Here is a 20680-nt window from a genome sequence, read left to right as displayed (position 1 = left end):
TGCTAATACAGTCGGGTTTAAGTGCACCGTCATGCTGTTTGTTTTCTTTTTACTCTATCTTTCATTGTTTCTTCTTCTTATCTTGCTTTTATGTATTAATCAACTATTTGTATTATTCTATTCACATCCTTGTATTAATTTTTAATTACTACCTTAGAGACTTTGTAAGATACATTCTTCGTTTTTTTGGAGTATACACCCTTGACTTTTTAGGGTATAATTTAAATACCTTTATTGATTCTTTGAATAACGCAAAATTTTTATTATATAGTTCACTTTGTTTCTTCTTTTTGGTAGCAGCCCTTCATGTTATTGTGGTCATATATTTTTATGTGTGTTATAAACCCTATAATACATTATTTTTATCATAATTTTAAATAATTAATATTCTTTCATATTTCCTCATTTATTTACACTCTCCCATGCTCTGCATTTTGTCTTTCAATCTGCGCTTCCAGTTGGTGTCATTTTCATTCAGCCTGAAGAACTTCCTTTATTATTTCTTGTAGTTTCATCCTACTATCAACAAACCTTTTCACCTTCCCTTTGGATGAAAACATTTATATTTGACCTCCGTTTTTGGAGGATATTAACTCTAAGTATGAAATTCTTGGTTGATTTTAAAAAAAAACTTTCGGCTATTATAAGGCATTATTACATTATCTCCTCAATTTTATAGTTTTTGTCTATGAGTCAGTCTCAGCCTTACTGTACTTCTTTGAAGGTAATGTGTCTTTTTCTCTGTTAGTTTTAATACTTTTTTCTTTGTCATTGGTTTTTTAAAAGTTTGACTATTATATACTTGGCCGTGGCTTTCTTTTTATTTGTTCTGGCTGGAGTTCTTAGAGCTTCTTCAATGCTGTCTTTGTTAGCTGTATACATCCAAAATATTTATTTCTAGAAATTCTTGAAAATTATCTCTTAAAAGACTTTATTTTCCCCTCTTGTTCCTCTCTTTTTGTGAATTTATTTTAGATTATTTGACCCAGTCCCAAATTCTTACATTCTGTTTCTTTTCTTTTTACTTTTCTTCTCCTGTGCTTCATTTAGACATTTTGTTTTGATTTTGTGAGTTTACTAATTCTGCCTTCTGCTGTTTCTAATGTGCTATTACACCCAACCAGTAAATACAAAATATCAAATACTGTATGTTTATTTCTAGAGTTCCTATTTGACTCTGTTTTTAAAGATTTCCATTCATTGCTGAAATTCTCTTTTAATCTATTTTGTCCATTTCCCTTTTATTTTTCTTAACATATTAATCATAGTTATTTTAAAGTTCTTTTCTGCTAACTCTAATATTTAGATTATGTATGGATTTACTTCTATTGTCTAATTATTGGTCAGATTTTTTATTGCCACTAAACATGTATTCTTTTCATTGTGTATAAATGGACTCTAGAAGCTCCAATGATATTATTTTGCCCAGAGATTATTCACCCTTTCCTAAGTTAGGCAGAATGCATACAGAGCTGACTACATCAACCGTCAGACATTAAGCTGATTTGTAGTTAGACTTAGTCTGTTTGTTATTTGTGTTGTACTTTGGGTTTGCCATCCTGGCCTTTTAATTGAGAACTTAGAAGATCTCTGTCTCCTCAGGGAAGACCAGTCATATGTTTAAGGTAGGCTCCTTTTCTTTAGAAGAACTTGTTGCTTTAAGAACTCCAAAATTGTGGGGGATTTCAAAATTGCCTATTAGAATTTTCCAGTCCACGCCTCTGGTTTTTTTATTTTGCTACAACACATAGCAAATGTCCACAGGGAAAACTGGCCATACATGTGAGATATTTCTAGACTCAAAATTTTCACACTGGCCTCAGTGACTATCAAAAGCTTTGCCTTTTTCTTTTTTTCTCAGTCAAATCCCTCTGTCTGGACTAAACCTAATCCACAACTTTGCCCAGAATGAGCAAATGCCTCAGGGAAATAAAAACAACAACAACAACAACAAAAACAACGACAACAACAAACAGCACTCATCTGCTGGTTTTACTTCCCTAGGATTTTAATTTGTTTAATTCTTCACTTTCAGAATGTTACTCTGTCATGGTCTCCTATATTTTACTCGGGGGCGGAACTCATTACTCAAGAGCAGAACCTATGTCTCAGAACCCATTCCAAACTTGAAACAGATATAGATTAGTTTCTGAAATATGATTGAAGCTGAAAGATGTAATCTTTAAAAGATGTTAATGGCTGTTTTCACATGATACAAATTAAACCTACTACAGTGGCAGACAAAATAAGTCAACATGCAGATAACAACCAAACAGAAAAAGGAGAGAGTCCTGATGGTGTTCCAGAATGCTGGTTGTTCCTAAGGCTCAGCTGAATCTTTTCTTTGTTCAAAGCTTGGTGGTTCAATAACTCTTTTGATTTTGAGGAATCCTACTCTCCTTGAAACAAATTCTCTCTTTTGCTTTTAAGTATGATTAAATTGGTTTTCCATCACTTGCAATAAAAGTCTTAATACTATATTTCATACTATTACATGTGTTGACACAAATAATAATGTTGTTATTATTGTCATTTGAGGGGGGGTTATTTTTTAAAGTTTACCCTGGATTTCCATGACTTGCAATAATGATGACAGCTGTGACATCTTGCTGCACACACGCTTACCTAACATAGTTTCTCATCCATTTCTAATGTGATGCTTCTAATCTTCAGGGGTCTTGGAAATCTCATAGCTAAATAAACTAGAAGTGTACATAACATAAGAAGAAGTAAGATCTGAATGAGGCCAGGAGGAGCTCTCTTGTGCAAAAGTTTTAGTGCATTGGAATTTAGATCTCTTTTTGTTTATATTCCTGGTTTTGGCAAGTTCTTAGTAGATGAACTTGCCCAACTGCTGATTTCTGATTAAAATAGCTTTTAAAAAACTTTATTTGGTTGCTTTTCTCACCAGGAGTTGGCCTCTTTGGTAAATTACTGACCTATGGAGGTAGGACAAGCCAATTATATTCAATACACAAAGAGAAAAAAACAATTCAATTTTTTAAGATTATCTAACTTATATTCAAACTAACATGACTAAAAATTGAGAACAGGAAATGTCACCGTATTTAACACATTACATCTGTAAAAATTTTTTAAAACGCTTTAATTTGTTGTTGTGGCGGGCTTTGGGAGAAGTGTTAAGAATGAGGAAACAGCGCAGGGGAAGGAAGAGAAAAAAAGAAAAAAGACAATAGATAAGATTGAAAAAAATAAAATCACCCTGAAGGTGATTAAATGTGACCAGGAAGGCAAGTCAAGAAGCTTCTTGGGTAAGGCTTAACTTGGTTTCTGTTCGGGCTTAGGAATATGTTGACTTAGGAATATGTTGTATGTGATCACCTATCAGCACTGCTTTGGAAGTGATAACTCTCTGGCTAAACATGATCATGGTGCTTAATTTTCTACTTGATTTTTACCACAACCACCTTGTCCCCCACCCCTGAAAAGTTTGAAGGAATATAACAAAAGATTATTCTGAAGACTTAAATAGCTATGAGCTGTGATGTTACTTCACAGACAGGAAGAAATAAAACCACAAACAGGACAGTTAAAAGGCCTGCTAATGCTGAGTTGTGTGGCATACTCAGTGTAAACTATTGGTAAGGAGCTAGGCCTTGAAATTAGAGAGTCTTGGATTTGAAAAGCAGTTCTATAACTCACCAGCTGTCTGACATTGGCAAATTAACTTAAATTCCCTAAGTTTCAAATTCCTCATCCAGAAAATGAAGATGGTAATGACAATTCCTAGTGTTATAAAAATTAAATGAGCAAATGTATGTGGAACATGTAGCATAAGGTTTAGTACATAGTGGAAAATAAAGGATAATGATTATCATTCATTATTTACAGGTGAAGAAACAGTAAAACAGCTTGGCTTTTGTTTGTTTTTGATTTTACAAGACTGGAACTAATCACAGAAAGTGATGCAATTTTTCCCAGTTGAACATAAGGCAAAACCCAATTTCTATTGCTTTTTTCCTTAGGCCAGTGGACACTTCACTATTATAGTCTTTGAATTGATTTTTCTGGAGTAACTTCATCTTGACCAGAGCTGCCTAATTATGCTGCCGACTTCAGGCAGCAAGTTTTTTCTAAGTTTGGTGGATTTGTTGGCATTGTTTTTCCATCTAAAAATTTCTTATTATTGACACATTCCATTGTTAGTACAAGAAGAAAAGTTCAACACCCACCTGTCCCATGCATCCTCAGCTTATGTAACTATGTTTTAGATTAGAAATTTTTTTCTAAGACCTGGGTCTTCAGTCAGGAATTATGTGATTGAGACCTAAGTTGGGAGCTAGCTCCTCTACTAGTTGGAACTGGGCTAGCTTTGAACCAGCAGTAATCTACCCATTGAGGGTGTCTGTTTAAAGCAGCAAAGTGGCTGTTCCTATAAGGATTGGCATTAGAAAGAATCTACTATGTTATATATATTTGCTCTATTTTTTGTTTGCGTTCTTTCTTATAAATACATAATATTTGTATCTATACATAAGCATATAGCAGAGTTACTAATTCTCATGGGTTAATTTATGGCAGGCAGCTTAGCACTCAGAAAATAAAGCACTGAATTTTATTATTTGACAAGGCTTAAACATATGAAGTACACAACCCATAAGTACCATTACACAGGTATCAAGTCAAAGGCCCAATGTGGGGTCAATGAATATGGACAGAAACACTGACACAGGGCTTGTTAATCCCCAGAAGTTGTCTGCAAAACTTGTATGTATATATCTGTATGTATGCAAATATTCATTTATCTAAACATTTCCATAGTTTCATCAAGTAAGGTATAAGACTTGTACTTTCATTTTTATCAATTAATTTTTAAAAGATAGTCACTGGAGGAATATAAGAGGAACTAACAAAGGGCTAAACTACATTTGAGAATGTACAAATTTCAAGATGTGCTGCCCATTTCCTGGGTGGAGGTTAAAATACAAAAAGAAACACGAAAACGGTAGTCATAGATTATGGAAACAGGATTTGCAATAAGAAGTAGCTTGCCAGGTCCCCACATTTTGTGGTTAGGAACTGGTTGTGGATTTTTCAGGTGGTGGAGATAGAGGATGTGAGATTGCATTTTCTTTTATCAAAGTGGCAAAGCGACTAGAACATGGGTGTTCTAGTTTTTTAATTCCAGCAAAGCAAACACAAACTCTCAAGAACTTTCTTTTTCTTTGCTCCTGTGCCTAGACCTCTCTTGAGGCACTTTCTGGGAAATGCTGGGAAGACTAGGAATGCTGCAAGCATGACCCAAGTGCCTCAGACCAGAGGATCTGGCTAGCATCCAGCTCAGAGAGAGTTGAGTTGCAGCAAGTTCTGTGCAGTGTCGGTTGTGATTTCATGGAGGTGGAGGCTGTCTCTCTTTATAGCATTCAGTCTAGTTAGCGTCTGCTACAAATTTGGAAGTCTGTGTTTCTTCCTTGCAGAAATGCCTCAGCAGCACCGTATCTTTCTAACATGAGCGAGGTGTCTTTGAGAGGCGATTCTTCTCTTGTCCCTTTGCAGCTCACCACCGTGTCAGGCTTCTTGTCTGCTCACAGACTTCACTGCGATTCCAGCGTTATCCGCACTCCCTTCAGCTTCTCCTGAAAGCCCACCCCCGCGAAGCTGACGAAGGGAGTACATTAACGCGCAGTTCTTGTGCCAGGTGGTCAAACAGGAGATCATCTCTACCCAACTAACTTTTGCTGCGCTCTGATATTCAATCTCGATCTCCGTTCCCTCCTTGCCTCTCCTGCTGTCTGCATAGGCTGAATTTCACAAAAACTTTAAGAGAGCTTCCTCCTAGCGCTGCTGGGGACAGTGCCTAGGGGCCGGTTTTCCGCAGGGGAAACCCAAACAGAGACGACCTTAAAGGTTTCTTGCTCTCTTGATTGTTTCACACACTTGTGCCCATGTGCAAACAGCTACATTTTATGTTTAAAGTGCGAAAGGAGTGAGTGAAATGCGGGAACTAAGTTAATGAAAAATGATTCTCGACGAAACTGTCAAAATCCCGTCTGTATGACGGGTATGTGTTCAAGTACTTCTTAACCGAAGAGGGAAAAAGGTCAAACTCCGCCTACATGTGGCATATTCTACGCAGGATCTGAGACTCCAAGAAGCAGCGGAAACGTGGCTGGAGAAAGCTACAGGTTTCGCCATCCCTAAAGCCAAATCCTAGAAGGAGCAAGTGGTTTTCTCCCTTGCGTGCTTCTGGAGCAGTGGGGGGGGGGGGGGGAGGCTGTCAGTAGATTGTAACATCCCTCTCTGCCTTCCTCTGCCTCACATCCCTTCAACAGTTCTTTCTAATCTTGCCGGCTCCCATTAAATAGCAGGAATAGTTTCTTGGCACATCCCCTCACTCGTAACCACAAAGTTTTTGCTTCATCCTGGCCAACGCCCCCACCTAGTGGTTTAGGTTTGCCTATTTTGCTTCCTTCTGTGGTTCTAAGAGAAATAATGAAGTCTAGCTAGACTCGATATGGGTGGGTGGAGTGAAAGGATGGGACGGACCATTTAAAGTGTGGTACAAAGGTTTTATATTACCTGACTAGTGCTGGCTACTAGGAACCAGAGAAGAGGAAAGAAAGAGAAGGTTGTACGTGTGTCCTCAGGGTGAGTGCTGCAACCCAGATGTACCCAGAGGATGTTGGAGAGCTGCCACCTAGTTAAAGGTGTACCCTCACTGTTAATGCATGAATGTGTTTTATTTTCATCATAACACTTAACAGTATATGAACGCATGTTAATTATTTACTTGTTCATGTGATTATTGTTTGTCTACCTCTTCTAAAATGTACGCTGCTTGAAAATTGGGTCTGGATTTACCCTGTTGGCTGATATACTCAAAGCCTAAGTATTTCGCTCAAAGAGTAGGCACTCTAATTTGGCCTGCCTGCCTGGTTTACAGAGGAGGAATTAAAAGAAATTGGACTAGAATTGTGTCACCCTGGGTAAGAAGCTCTTCTTTCAAAGGTTCTCAATTATTCTGGGAGAGCCAGATAATCTCCAGGTCTAGACAGAAAAACAGTCTTTAAAATATGCTTACATTTAACCTGATAAAGTCAATTGCAATGTAGTTTTTTTTTTTTATTTTTTTATTTTCATTAGATGCATATTACCTGCCAAACACTGAGGTAGGTCCTGGGAACTCATAGCTGGGATCACTTAGCTCACAGGGATGAAAGTACAATATTCTTTTCTGCAGCTTTTTAAAAAAACTCTGACTTGTGCTTCTGCCCTACATTCGTTTCTGTTAAGGTTGGAGGAGGATCTGAGCACAGGGGGATCTGCTCCAGGGTCATGGGACCTAGGTATTGGTATTGCTGCATATAATTGATCCCCTGATGCATTTGTTGAAGGTGGAAAAGACGAACTGATGGTGTTGGTGGTGATGGTCCCAGAGCTATTCTTTTTTCCCCTTGAATAATGATGGCCTCCTTTCTAGGCAGGTTGTGGAAGGCAATGTGCTCACTATGAACTGTTTTCCAAAGGCACTGACTGCACTGCTGAGCTGCTGGAGCAGGAGGGTGTAGCAGAAGGCTTAATTTCCCATACAGTGAGCTTCCTTGTGATACTTTTACATTTTTGCAGATAGCTTTTTTTTTTTCCTTGTTGACACACAGTTAAAGGGGAGGGATTGAAAGAAAAGCACATATTTCTAATACCAGGTATAAAAAATTAGTTTGTATTGTACCAAGAGTTAAGTATGACTTGATTCCGGAAGTATAAAATGCACTGTTGGCCCTTTCCTTCTAAGGCTATATTACTGGCGCCTTCTTCTAACCTGGGTGTGGTCCGCAGAACTGGATAGAATTCCAGAGTGAAGAGGTCAGAGACTGGTGCTGGCTCCGATTAGCACTGGCCTGCCTGAGTGGGAGGTGGTAGGTAGTTGCCTAGGAAGGAACTCAGTCATTGTGCCTGTTTCCCCAGTTGAGAGTGTGGGTTTAACTGGAGGGACACACCACAAGCTCGGAAGGAGAGCGAGCCAAGGACAGGACGCCCTCATCCCCATTCTCTGCCCAAACTACGGCACCTGGAGTCAGGATCCGAAGGGGGGCTAGGGGATAGAAAATGGGGAAAGAGGGCGGTAGGACCCGGCGGGAGCTTTCTTGGTCGGGGTGGGAACCCAGAGGGAGGAAAGAAGGGAGGGCAGAAAAGGGAAGGTGATGGGGAGCGAGCAACCGCACTCACCGCGCCGCACGAGTTACACGGCTTGGGCGGACCGGACCTGGACTGTATAAAAGGAGCCCATCTGCTTCGTGGCTCATACGCTCCTCCTGGGTTGGCGCACACCGCTTCCCTCCAGCTCACCCAGAAACCTGCCCCTTCCCCGCGTGCCAAGCTAGGTTCCCCAGACCAGTGCTGCCCAGCGGCATGACTCCGAGCGGTACCAGTGGGACCGAGGTGGCCGCGGCGGCAACGCGGTGCGAGCAGCCGCAGCCCCAGCCCTCGAGTCCCCCCTCGTGCGGCCCCGTCTCCGCGGGGCAGCTAGCCGGAGTGGCCAGCGCGTGAAAAGAAGGGAGGGCAGAGCTCCGGCGCGAGGCGCGGCACAGCACAGCTCCCAGACTTCACCCCACCCAACTCTGGCGGCCGCCGCCGCCGCAGGAAACTGCCACAGCCTGGGGAAGGGGGCGGGAATGCAAGACCAGGACCCCTCGCTGGCCCGCACGCTCTGGTCTCAACACCTAGGAAACTCCTGCGGGCCGATTCTGCAGATCAAGGAGCGCCCGGGTTAGGAGACGCTCAGCCCCGAGCAATTAGGGGTAAGAGACCCCACCTGACTAATGCTCCCTCCTCAAACAATAAATCACCCTCCACCACGAGACACTCAGGTGGAAGCTGGAGCGGGGCTCGGTGGGCCAGTCCTTAGCAAGACGGGGCGTGGAGAAGAGCAGCCAGAGACGCGGCGACAGCGCAAGGCGCACTGGAAGTGTAGGGAACGCGCTCGCCTGCCTCGGCTGCCGCGCCCTTGACCTCTTGTTTCAGCTGGGGACGTGGGTGGAGGAGTAACTGAGGAACCCACGGAACTAACTAGCAACTGGGGGACAAGACTGTGGCCTCTTGTACGGTCCTTCCGCCCTCTCCCTTGTCCGTTCCATGCTCGAGAGCTGCGCCCAGGGCGAGGAGAGACATGGAGGAAACCGGCGCTCAGTGCGCCCCGCCGCCGCCTGCGGGCTCCCAGATTGGGGTTTCTCAAGCCAACCTTTCCGCTGCTCCCTCCCAAAACTGCAGCGCCGAGGGCTACATTTACCAGGACTCCATCGCCTTGCCCTGGAAAGTACTACTGGTCATGCTGCTGGCGCTCATCACCTTGGCCACCACGCTCTCCAACGCGTTTGTGATCGCCACTGTGTACCGGACGCGGAAGCTACATACCCCGGCCAACTACCTGATTGCCTCCCTGGCGGTCACCGACCTGCTCGTATCCATCCTGGTGATGCCCATCAGCACCATGTATACGGTCACTGGCCGCTGGACCTTGGGCCAAGTGGTCTGCGACTTGTGGCTGTCGTCGGACATCACCTGTTGCACTGCTTCCATTCTGCACCTGTGTGTCATCGCCCTGGACCGCTACTGGGCCATCACCGACGCTGTGGAGTACTCAGCTAAAAGGACTCCCAGGAGGGCAGCGGTGATGATCGTGCTGGTATGGGTTTTCTCCATCTCCATCTCGCTGCCACCCTTCTTCTGGCGTCAAGCCAAAGCCGAGGAGGAGGTGTCGGACTGTGTAGTGAACACCGACCACATCCTCTATACCGTCTACTCCACGGTGGGCGCTTTCTATTTCCCCACCCTGCTCCTCATCGCCCTCTATGGCCGCATCTATGTGGAAGCCCGCTCCCGGATTTTGAAACAGACTCCCAATAAGACCGGCAAGCGTTTGACCCGAGCCCAGCTGATAACCGACTCCCCTGGGTCCACGTCTTCAGTCACCTCCATTAACTCGCGGGCTCCCGACGTGCCCAGCGAATCCGGGTCTCCTGTGTATGTGAACCAAGTCAAAGTGCGGGTCTCCGATGCCCTGCTGGAAAAGAAGAAACTCATGGCCGCTAGGGAGCGCAAAGCCACAAAGACCCTGGGGATCATTTTGGGAGCGTTTATTGTATGTTGGCTCCCCTTCTTCATCATCTCTCTGGTGATGCCTATCTGCAAGCGTGCCTGCTGGTTCCACCTGGCCATCTTTGACTTCTTCACGTGGCTGGGCTATCTCAACTCCCTCATCAACCCCATTATCTATACCATGTCCAATGAGGACTTCAAACAAGCGTTCCATAAACTGATACGTTTTAAGTGCACACGTTGACTTGTCAATTGCATTGGGGTCGCCTAAGCGGCCATTGGGGACCATGTTGTGTCTGGTTCCACAGGTAGGTCGACTCTTCTTTCCCTGTTACTGGGTCAGAGTGAGGCGCCCTCTTCTGGGCAAGGGCAATGGATCCTAAGAAGCCAGGACAGCCTTGAGAGAGAGAGAGCTCTGAAAGAACTGTTCAAAATAAAAATAAAGCTTCCCGGCTGAGGAGGAGGCTCACTTTCTCCCCTCAAACCCCAGGCTCAGCACTGACCCTGCGGCAGCCAATCACAAGGGGGTTTTGCAACTTTTAAAAAATCTATAATGGAAAGGTGATTTCTGCCCTCCTTTGGTGTCATGGATGATGCCTTCTAGAACCAGTGGTACCTGTAGTTGTTGTCTGAAGCCTGTCTGAGACAGATACATACAGCCTGGCAGTACTTGAACTAGACACTTAACACCCTGTGTTTTGGGGAGAATTTTATGTTACAGCTTCATTTAAGAACAGTTACTTTGGCATCCTTCAGTCTTCAGTTATTTGTTTATTTAAACTTGGTCGGAGAAACTTGTGGATTTGGTGCTTCAAACCCCATGTGTGGCTTGTATGGCACAGAGAAACCTTGAAGAGTTAACAACAAAATTCTGATACTAAGATCTCTATTTTTATTATAATTGAAACTATATGGGGTGGGTGGGTGGGTGATAGGGAATGTTAAATTGAGAACCAACACTTATGATTGTTTGTTTTCTGCAGATCTGTAATTTTTTAAATTCCTATTTAGTGATTGTCAAACCACATTTCTAACAACTTAAACAAAACATTATGTGTGCTAGTGCCAAAGTCTGCAGATTGCTTTATTTTTCTTCCTAATTTCATGTACCTGTCACTTTACACATTCAAATCCCCATAAATGGAGGATATGATGGGTGACTCAGCCCAAGCTGCTGTTCAATTTCTTATTAAATGCAGTCGATATAACTGGTGATATTAGATAGATACTGCTCCTTAACAAGAAAAGTATCTTTATTCCTTATCCAATTCAGTGAGATGTGAAGGAGACTGATGAATAGGAATGGTTCTTATATAATTAAGGAATAAGGGACAATAGGAAGATGTATATTTTGACTTGTAAAAAATCTTAAATGCATGAGACTTTTTTCTGATAGTCATTTGCACTCTCCTTCCCATCCGTAATTCCGTTGTGTGCTAACATATCAAATAACCAAGAGAACTATATCCTTTCTCCAAAAATCTTCAAAATGCAGTAAGAACCCTAAAAACTATATTAAAGAAAAAAAAACTGATTTCTTCATCCTTTCTATTGAAATTTGGGTAGGAAAAAAGATTACTAGAAAATTATATGTAAGGATTTTAGAAAGCTTAGAGAAGCTAAAACTGAGCCTGTTTTCTTTATAACTCACAGACTCCAACCTCAGATTTACTAGGTAATCACTAAATTGACAAGCTTTTGAAGCTCGGAAATTTGTCACTGATCTGACACCTCAATGAATATAATAATAACAGTAACACCTTAAATTTATCTGTCTTTTCAAATTGAAACAATACTAACTTGTTTCTCAAATTTACTCCAAGGACTCCACAACACAGGGCAAAATTATACACTAAAAGAGGAAAAATGCATAATCTAAATAAAAAGGAGTGGCCCTGAAAGGTTATCTGCACAGAAAATAATATGTATGTGGAACATTTAATATGCCAAAGAAGATTCACACTCCTTTGTTCAGAGAGCTTTCTGCAGTTGATACCTTTTGTCTGCAGAAGCAAGTTTGTCTTTGTAAAATGAATTCACTCCCTGCTTGAAGATCCCCAGTCCAGACCGTAAGACAATAGATGTATTGACCTGAAGTACACTGCTTGCCTGCTGTGCAGACCTTCATTCTGGGGTAATGACTCTTGATAGCATACTATTCAAGGGTTGACACATAAACTGTTAAAAAAAAAAAAAAGAAAGAAAAGGAATTTTGATAAACATTTACATCAGTTACTGGAGTAAAATAAAATTTTAAGAATTAGATAATCCTATACTTCTGCTGTATCCCCCAGTTTCTTTGTTCTTTTTTTGTGACATTTCTCCTATGGAGAAATCTAATTTACTATTGATAGGAGTGTGCATAAAGAATGGTATTTGTTCTTATATTATTATATTTGTTTTTGTTTATGCAACTATATTTTTTTCTGGGCCTAAGGAGAAATTAAGTCAACCTCTAGGCACCTGAGGGGGAAAAATTAATCGGAACAAATAGCCACTTACAAATGATTTCTTTATTTGGTACCTACAATGATTGTGTCCTTATATTAACAAAACATGGTCAATTTAGTCAAAGGGAATGTTTGCCTTTCTTGTAGATTACTCACCTACATTTTTGCTTGACTATTTGGCTGAACTGACTGGATTTGGGGCACATTATGTGTAGTAGAAGCTTGCAAACCCTTGTATTTATAAGAGATCTAGAATCATCCAGCATTGCACATGATTATGCAAAATGTATTGTTCATCCCAGGGGTATATAGTTAAGACTGTTAAGCTCCTTTTCAATTACTGCTGCCTATAGCATAGTTTGTTTCATAAACTAGACATATGGCTATTTTGCAGAACATGAAATGGAGATGGAAATGTTTAACTTTCATAGAAATGAAAATATATTTTCATTGTCTGTGGTAACAAATAACATTTTCCATATTGTTTAATTGCACAAATTTTCACACAAATATATGAATGTATGCTCATCCAAAAATACTGAGATTGTCTTGTGTTTCTAGGAATTTTAGAGTTTCCTTTTTAAAAATGGACACTATATCCACGAATGAATGGTTATTGAATTCAACAGATTTCCTACAGAACAATAGCCTTCACTTTTCTCTATATTATCTTAGTTTTATCTTCTTTAACCAGGAAACCCAGAGATAACTATTATTCACTCAAACCGTAAAATCTCAGATTGTATGTTCCATGGAGTTGCTGTGACTGAAAATTGCCTTTGGTGTTCCACCTTTCAACAAATGTGTATTTGGAAATGAAATTTAGGAAAATAATGAAATAAAAGTCCTTTTGTGTTCTAAAAAGCTTTGGTAGTAATTCTATTATTACAGAAAGATTGATTCTTTGGTTCTGGGTGACCTTTAAGGTTTTGAGCCTTCAAGAGAGAATAAATGATGTTAATGATACTGTGATGGACTGGCATGTGCAGCCATGATTTGGGTCGATTTAGTTTATACCTGTAGGAAGACTTTAAAAGGAATTAGATCTTATTCTCACGTTCTGCAAGGAGAGTAAGTCAGGTTCACTATCATAAGAATTTTCCAGATCGGCATTCTAGGATAGATAGTAAAATATCAAGGTACTGTATGGTTCTTGAAATATAGAAGAAGGAAAAAGAGGAGCTGAATTAGAAGCAGGCTTGAGAGAGACAGAAGAGAAGGAGACTGACTTTTCTGAACACCAGAGAAGTTGGCAGAAAAATAGCTTTTGGAATCAGAAAGTCCTAGGTTTAAACTGCAAATAGGGCATGTTATAGCTATGTGGTTCTCCTCAAATGCAGCCTACTTGTAGTTTGTTGCAAAGGCTTAGAGACTGTACATGTAAGGCACCTATCAAAATACCTGACACTTTTTGGCTCTCAGAAGATGATACCTCCTTTTCAGTCATTTTCCCCCATTGCAGATACAGGGCACTTATAACATAGAAACTGAGGGCTATCTGAAAGAGATTAGGCTGAGGAAGAACAAACTAGTTTTGAATAGGAGAAACTTGACTAAACTAGAAGTGACTGAAGTTTAGAAACTTTCACACTTACTTCCTTAGGTGACATAGAGCCCAAAGGCCAAAAGAGAACATGAGAGATGGTTTTTACAGGCTCTAGTGGCCAAGAGGAAATTGACAAATATTTTTATTTCCTATAGCATCTTCTTATTGACTTTTAATTTCTCCTTCTCCCTTGTCTAGAGATTTCTAGCTGTCTTCTCAGAGACCAGACTCCCTCACCACATCTACATCTTTTTCAATGTCTCATTTTCCTCTTCTCTGCTTTCTTCTTACCCATGCAAAGCCATGAATTATTGATAACTAATGATAATGTGTTGATTTAATTTTCTTCTTTTACCTGCGGAGGGATGGTTAAGTAACCCAGAGTTGTTACATTATATAAAAGGAAATTGTTGATCCAAATTAATGTGTAATTAGTGAGGGCAAAAGTTTCAAGTGAGGCATCTACTGGAGTTTAGAAGGGAAGAGGCTGGTCTGGGAAGAGGTGTGGAGAGTGAAGCTTCTTCACCTTTCATCAAAGCCCATCCCTGAATGTTCCACCAGGGGGCAGAGTACCTCTGAGTTGTTTGAGGGATACCAGCGCTCACCTTTCTTAGTCTAACTCCCTCTTCTTGGATACTGCAAAGGGTATTAATGTTTCCAGACTCAGTAAAAACAAAAATCTATAAGCCATGGGAAGGAGGGCTTATTATTTATTTTATATAGTAGATTTTTCAGAGCTATAAGTTTACACAGAGGATCCCAAAAACAAACCTAAAGTTTTTCTTCATGTATGCAAACTCAATTACTTTCTTATTCATCTCTAGTTTTGGAGTAATGCTAAAATCCTAGTATTCTTAAAATATTGTGACCTCTGATTAGTGGGGCATTAGGTAAAGTCAAAAGTTAGAAGACAAATAATTTATATTCAAAGTAAAAGGAATTAATTATTTACTTAAACGTATCTTCACCACTATGTTTTTCTCATCACTGTTTTTCAAAATTTCGTTGGTTTGAGATTGATATACCCATAGTTTAAAGGCAGAACACTTGCCATTTACCTTTTAAAGAGAGGCTGCTTTTTTCGCACAGAAGTAAGGTGCATTCATATGTCAGTTTTTCCCAGAAGGCAGACTTTCAAGTCTGTGTAATTTTGGCATTTACTTTAAAAACAGGGATATATAAATGTGAGTATAATCTATGTATCACAAAAATAAATTTCTGTGTCAGAAAATGATCATATAAAATTAAAATTAAGTGAGAGTGAGGTCATATCATTGCATTCTTCCTTAACTGTTACTTCCTAGCATTTTTCATTATCCCCAGTGGGGAGTTTTCTATGTGCCATTTCACACATCTGTCAGTTAAATTGAACTTTCAAAGTCAACATTCACATTTTAGGATTATACAAGGATTTTCACTGCTTCCTGAGAGAAAACCAGTCCCTGGAGTTGGGTCAGCTGACGAAGGGAGTGTCAACAATAGTTCAAGCATAGTTTGTAAAACAAAATGCCCATTTCTTTTGATTTATTTGAACATATTTCAAAAGAGGAGAAATCTTTCAAAACTACTAACTATGCGACAGGAATGGTCTTGTAATATTTCTTGTACTTAAAATGAACAGACGGTAATGTAGGGATCCATTTACGGTAAATGCTTAAAAGAATCTGCATGTGGCTTGCTTAAATGATGCATTAAGGCATGAGTCACATCCTTTCTGACTCTGTGGGAACATTCCAGACACTGGCCTTTGATTGGTCAGCCAATATTGGGATAACTAGACTTCAGGGTATCTCTTGCTCACAAGTGTGATGATGGGACTGCAGTGATAGGGCCATTCATAAAGGCTTGGTTACTTGGTCCAGGAGCCATGCCCAGGTGACTTTTGTAAACACGTGTTGTTGTCTTTTACAAGCCCATTTGCTAATTCAGTTTGTAATTATGTACCTAGACCTATAACTCTCCCTGTCATTCATCAATCCATTCTATTTCTTTGAAAAATATCAATGGATTCAGCCCTGGGCTGATTTGATTTTGTAGAGAATTGCTTTTATGGCTCTTTATCTTTCCATCCCAGTCTTGCCTGGCTATAAGATCCTTGAGCCCACTCCTTTTTTTTTTTTTTTTTTTTCCTGCTCCTCAGAGGCCTTTCCTACAGAGCATATCATGTTGGGGTAGTCATGCAGTGGGAAGTTTGGAATCAGGTACTGGCACACATGGGTAAAGCAAGAACCAGTCTTTGAAATTAGAAAGAACTGAGTTTAAGTTCATGTTTTCTAACCATGAGCAAGTTCCTCTGTAGATATAATAATACATACCTCTATGTTTGCAGGTAAAAATTAAATGGGATAATGCAGTTGTTTTCAACCTTGGCTTCACATTTTATTTATCAAGGGAGTTTTAAAAATACCTTTGGTCAGACCCTGTCTCAGACTAATTAAATTACATTATCCGAAGTAGGGCCTGATGTGCTTATTTAAAAATTTTTCTCTAGATAATTCCAATGCGTGACAGGGTCAGACCCACTGAGATATGTATATAAAGCTCTTAGAATGATGCTTGGCACACGGAGGATCTGTAGGTATGAAAGAGGTCCCTGAATGAAACTGAAAGTCACATGGATTTGTTTTTTGACATTGGTTCTTCTCAAAATTTAATGGACATATGAATCACCTGGGGAGTTGGTTAAAATGTAAATTCTAATTCGATAGGTCTAGGTGAGATTCTGCATTCCTGAAGGGCTCTCAGAAGATGCTGATGATGCTCTCCCATTTTCCACACTTACTTTGAGTAATAAGGATCTACAGGAAAGCATAGCTTAGTTATAAAGCATTGGACATTTCCTAAGAAGATATTTTAAACAACACAAAACAAAAGCAACATAAAACTTGCAAATGAGAAAATGTGCTTTGTAATGTACAATAGGCTGTGTTTTCCTGAATTGTTCAAATAGTATTCATGTCTCAGCTTCAGCAGCTGTTAAATATTTCCCTTTACATGCTTTCTTTCAGATTCTTCAAGTTGTCAGTCTGTCCTAAAACTAAGAGCTTATTTCTGGATCTGAATCAGCAAAGCATGACCCTCAGATTCAGTCCTTTGTTTTTATATCACTTTCAAATAAGGACTTTGTCTTTTGTTTTTTTAAAAAAATACATAAATATATTTAAACTTACAAAACAAATGATAAAACAATAAATAAAGCAAAGAAATAACAATTGTCAACATGGCGAATGGCACCATTTTCTTGGTAATCTATTTTATTTAGTCAACTCACTTGGATTTCTTCTGTTAACATGCACACATACACACACAAATACATTTACATATTATATAGATTTTATCTTTTGTAAATACAAGTAACTATTTAATCAAAGGTGAAAGAGGTATGCTTTCCATCCATTATATTTGATTTTTATTGTATTTTAGAGACTTAATATCCAACAGCCTTTGGATTTCAAGGAAAACCCCTCCTTATTTTTATTCCAAAAATAGTTTATGAGTTTTTTTTCAGTTAAAGTAATTTATTTATGAGAAATGTTTGTTAATTTCTCAGCACCCAACCATAAATCTGAAGACACTGTTGAGCTTTCTAGGTTTGGAATAGAATCAGTTTCCTACTTTAGAACAGATCCTGTTTTTAGTTTTTTACTTGAGTGTTTAAAGTTAAAGGAATAGCGTCAGTGTCCAAGAAGATTTTTATTCTAGCGTACAAAACAAAGTGTTTCATCTCCTCAATATATAATCATGATGCTTGGCGTTGGATTCTAGCAAAGACACACTGCTGGGAATTGAACTGCTGCATTTCACAAGGCACAGAGGTTGGGGAGGAAACTGTCATTGAACATTCACTCTGGGCCACAAACTTTAAAGAACTGCCCTCCAGCTTTAGTCCTCATGACATTATCATGAAATAGGTATTATTGTTCTTTTATTATTATGTTATCATCATCACAATCATGAACACGATATCACAACAGTTTCATCCAGTTCTGTGGTTTAGAGAATTATGGGAACAGGCACAGTTGAATCATTCATATTCAGACTTGGGAAGAAAACCGCATTATTAGAGCTGTTTCACTTAGCCTTCAAGAATAGTGTTTCTAAATGATGATCTGAAGCATTAAAGTAGCCTAGAACTTTAGGGATTGACTTGTAAGTACAATATTGTATCTAGGGAACACAGATTTCCTTCTTGGTCTGCTCCTAAATTCCTGTCCGTGTGACCATCTATAATCTTGACCAACGAGGGTACACGTCATGCCCATGGACCTCTTCCAAGGGAGTTGGTATGTATAAAAATGTACCTTTAAACTTCTGGATATGGCAATATTAAATATAGATGCTCCTGCTGTGATGAGTAATGCATAACAGGAGGTATTTTTCCTTTTATGGAAACTTACCGAGGGATACATGTGTTAAAAATTTGGGTACTTGGGCCATTATGCCTATTTTTACATGGAGTAAAATTTCTAAGTAAAAGTAAATTTAGGCAAGTAACAGAATGCTTGAAAATATTAGGGATGTTTCTGTATTATATAGGTAAAACTTCTAAATTAATGCTTATTTTCTCTCTCTTTTACAATTGTGTGTTTTATTAACACAGCCCCTCTTTGCCAAGAGCTTCACATTATTTTCCTCTCCCTTCTCTATTTCCCCAACCAAAACCCTAAACATTACCACAGACAACAAAACCAATAAATCCTAAAGAGTGGAACTTATCAATATTCACAAAACTGACTTAAAATTAAAACACTTAGAGTAGATATAAAAGATTTGCTATTATTAAGGAGTAAACACTACAGTAGTAAGTTTGCAAGGCTGTAGAATGAGCTTGGGTTTAGATGAAAAAAAAAATGTATCTAAACTGGAGAAAATTCTGCCCCAAATCCTTTTTGCCCTGTGTCTTTGATTATCACCCATTTTTAGTTGAAACAAAAAGTACATGACACAGAAACTTTAGTAAATTTGGAATTAGAATCCAAATCCAGGCTGACCTTGGCTCAAATTTTAGATTTTTCACTTGCCAGTTGTGTGAGTTTCACTCACTGAGCATTAATTTTTCATGCGTTAATGTGGAGGAAATAGTGTTTTATTCACAGATTTGTAATGAGGAAAACTACTGTTTGGAAATGCTCAGTCCGGGAAGTGCTTAAAACACGATAGGTGTTTACCAGATGCTAGCTTCCTTCTGTTCAGACAAAACAAGCCAGGCGTCTATCCAAAGACCATGGAATTTTGAGTCAACAGAATTATTTTAAATCTTGTTGCCCACACCCCCTTTTTAGTATCTAATTTTGGACAAGATATTTAATCTCCGTACATGTCAGTTTTCCTATCTCTAAAATGGGGCTAATAAGATCTCTCTTGAAAAAATTTTAAGATTACATTACATAATGAGTGCAGTTTACTTTGATAACAGCATGATTGCATTTTATAGTATATGTTTCTGTAAGATTTTAAATTTTTTTAGATACCATGAGAATGCAAGTTTGCAGGGAGAAAAATTATTTTGGGATGGTAAATATGTCACTATACTTAGCTAGAAAAGTAGAACTGAATACACATAACTAATCTTCTGTGCTTCTTAATGATCACTATAGATTTCTCCATAGTCAGGGTGGCCGGCCAGTGTCTACTTAAAAGAGAGAGGACTGGCAGATACACAGCTGCCTGTTTTCCTGGTCTCCTGTGGACGCAGTCCTAAGTACCACAAGTATATAATATTTATAGGAGTAATTTGTCCTCAATAACGCAAGCCATTGTCCAGAGGCAATGAAATAATTTTAAAGGTCACTTAGTCTGTATTTAATCAAGTCTGTTTTCATTTTTGACCATTTGCGTTACTCAGTGGTATTTGTAAAACAAGATATTTGCTATAGCAACTGCTGCAGCCTCACACTGTAGGGCAGATGGACTGGCCAGATTACTTTCATTTCTCAAAAGAGGTCCACTGCCTTTGTGAAATGATGCCTATAACCTATTTTAGATCAAAAGTAGACCACAAATGAGAGTTTGAACACACATTATTTGATATTTTTATTATTTTAGTTAAAATTAGTCTTTCTCTCAAAGGCAACAGTAAACATACTGTGTAATTATGAAACCAATGAACACAAAGATGATCATTCTATTTAATGCAAGAAAAAAAAGGCATTACTTATTTGGATTAAAATGGATGTTTCTCTACATTTTTGTTTGTTTGTTTTTCATATAATCAATTTTGGAGTTGAACAACTCTTTCTTATAGAAATTATTTGAGGAATGTAGTTAGCGTAGACCAAGTTTTTTCAGCTTTGACACTGTTGACATTTTGGTCAGAGTTCTTTGTTGTGGGGGTTTTACTTTGCATTTTAGGATGTTCACTAGCCTCCCTGATCTCTACTCGCCAAATGTCAATAGCAACATCCCTTCCCTGCTTGGCAACCAAAAACATTTTGACAAATATATTGACAAATATCTCTTCATGGGCAAAATTAATTCTATTGAGAACCACTGGGTTACACAGTCAAATCAGAAATCTTAGCAGGAAACCTATTTAGGAATCCAAATTATTTTTCTTGCCACCATTTTGATGAGACTATTCATAAATTGCCAAATATTCTCTTGTATAACATGGATACCCGCCTTAGCT

The 20680-nt window shown here is 39.2% G+C and overlaps 1 protein-coding gene and 1 long non-coding RNA gene across 2 annotated transcripts in view; both read left to right on the top strand.

Moving 5' to 3' along the window:
• The first annotated feature begins 6316 nt into the window (after positions 1-6316).
• Positions 6317-20680, top strand: part of LOC118601700 — a 116868-nt gene continuing 102504 nt past the window's right edge. The window contains exon 1 of the long non-coding RNA XR_004950531.1: positions 6317-6609. This is a non-coding gene — a long non-coding RNA (uncharacterized LOC118601700). The remainder of the gene's footprint in view (positions 6610-20680) is intronic.
• On the top strand, positions 6745-13370 carry HTR1B (5-hydroxytryptamine receptor 1B). The gene has a single exon (XM_016157359.2). The coding sequence runs from the start codon at positions 9128-9130 to the stop codon at positions 10298-10300; it is 1173 nt and encodes a 390-aa protein (XP_016012845.1). The 5' UTR covers positions 6745-9127; the 3' UTR covers positions 10301-13370.

Source organism: Rousettus aegyptiacus, unplaced genomic scaffold (genome assembly GCF_014176215.1).
Source record: "Rousettus aegyptiacus isolate mRouAeg1 unplaced genomic scaffold, mRouAeg1.p scaffold_m13_p_1, whole genome shotgun sequence".
In the NCBI taxonomy this organism is placed as follows: domain Eukaryota; kingdom Metazoa; phylum Chordata; class Mammalia; order Chiroptera; family Pteropodidae; genus Rousettus; species Rousettus aegyptiacus.
The sequence above is the reverse complement of the archived record's forward strand: the minus strand, read 5'-3'. Positions and strand labels throughout refer to the sequence as shown.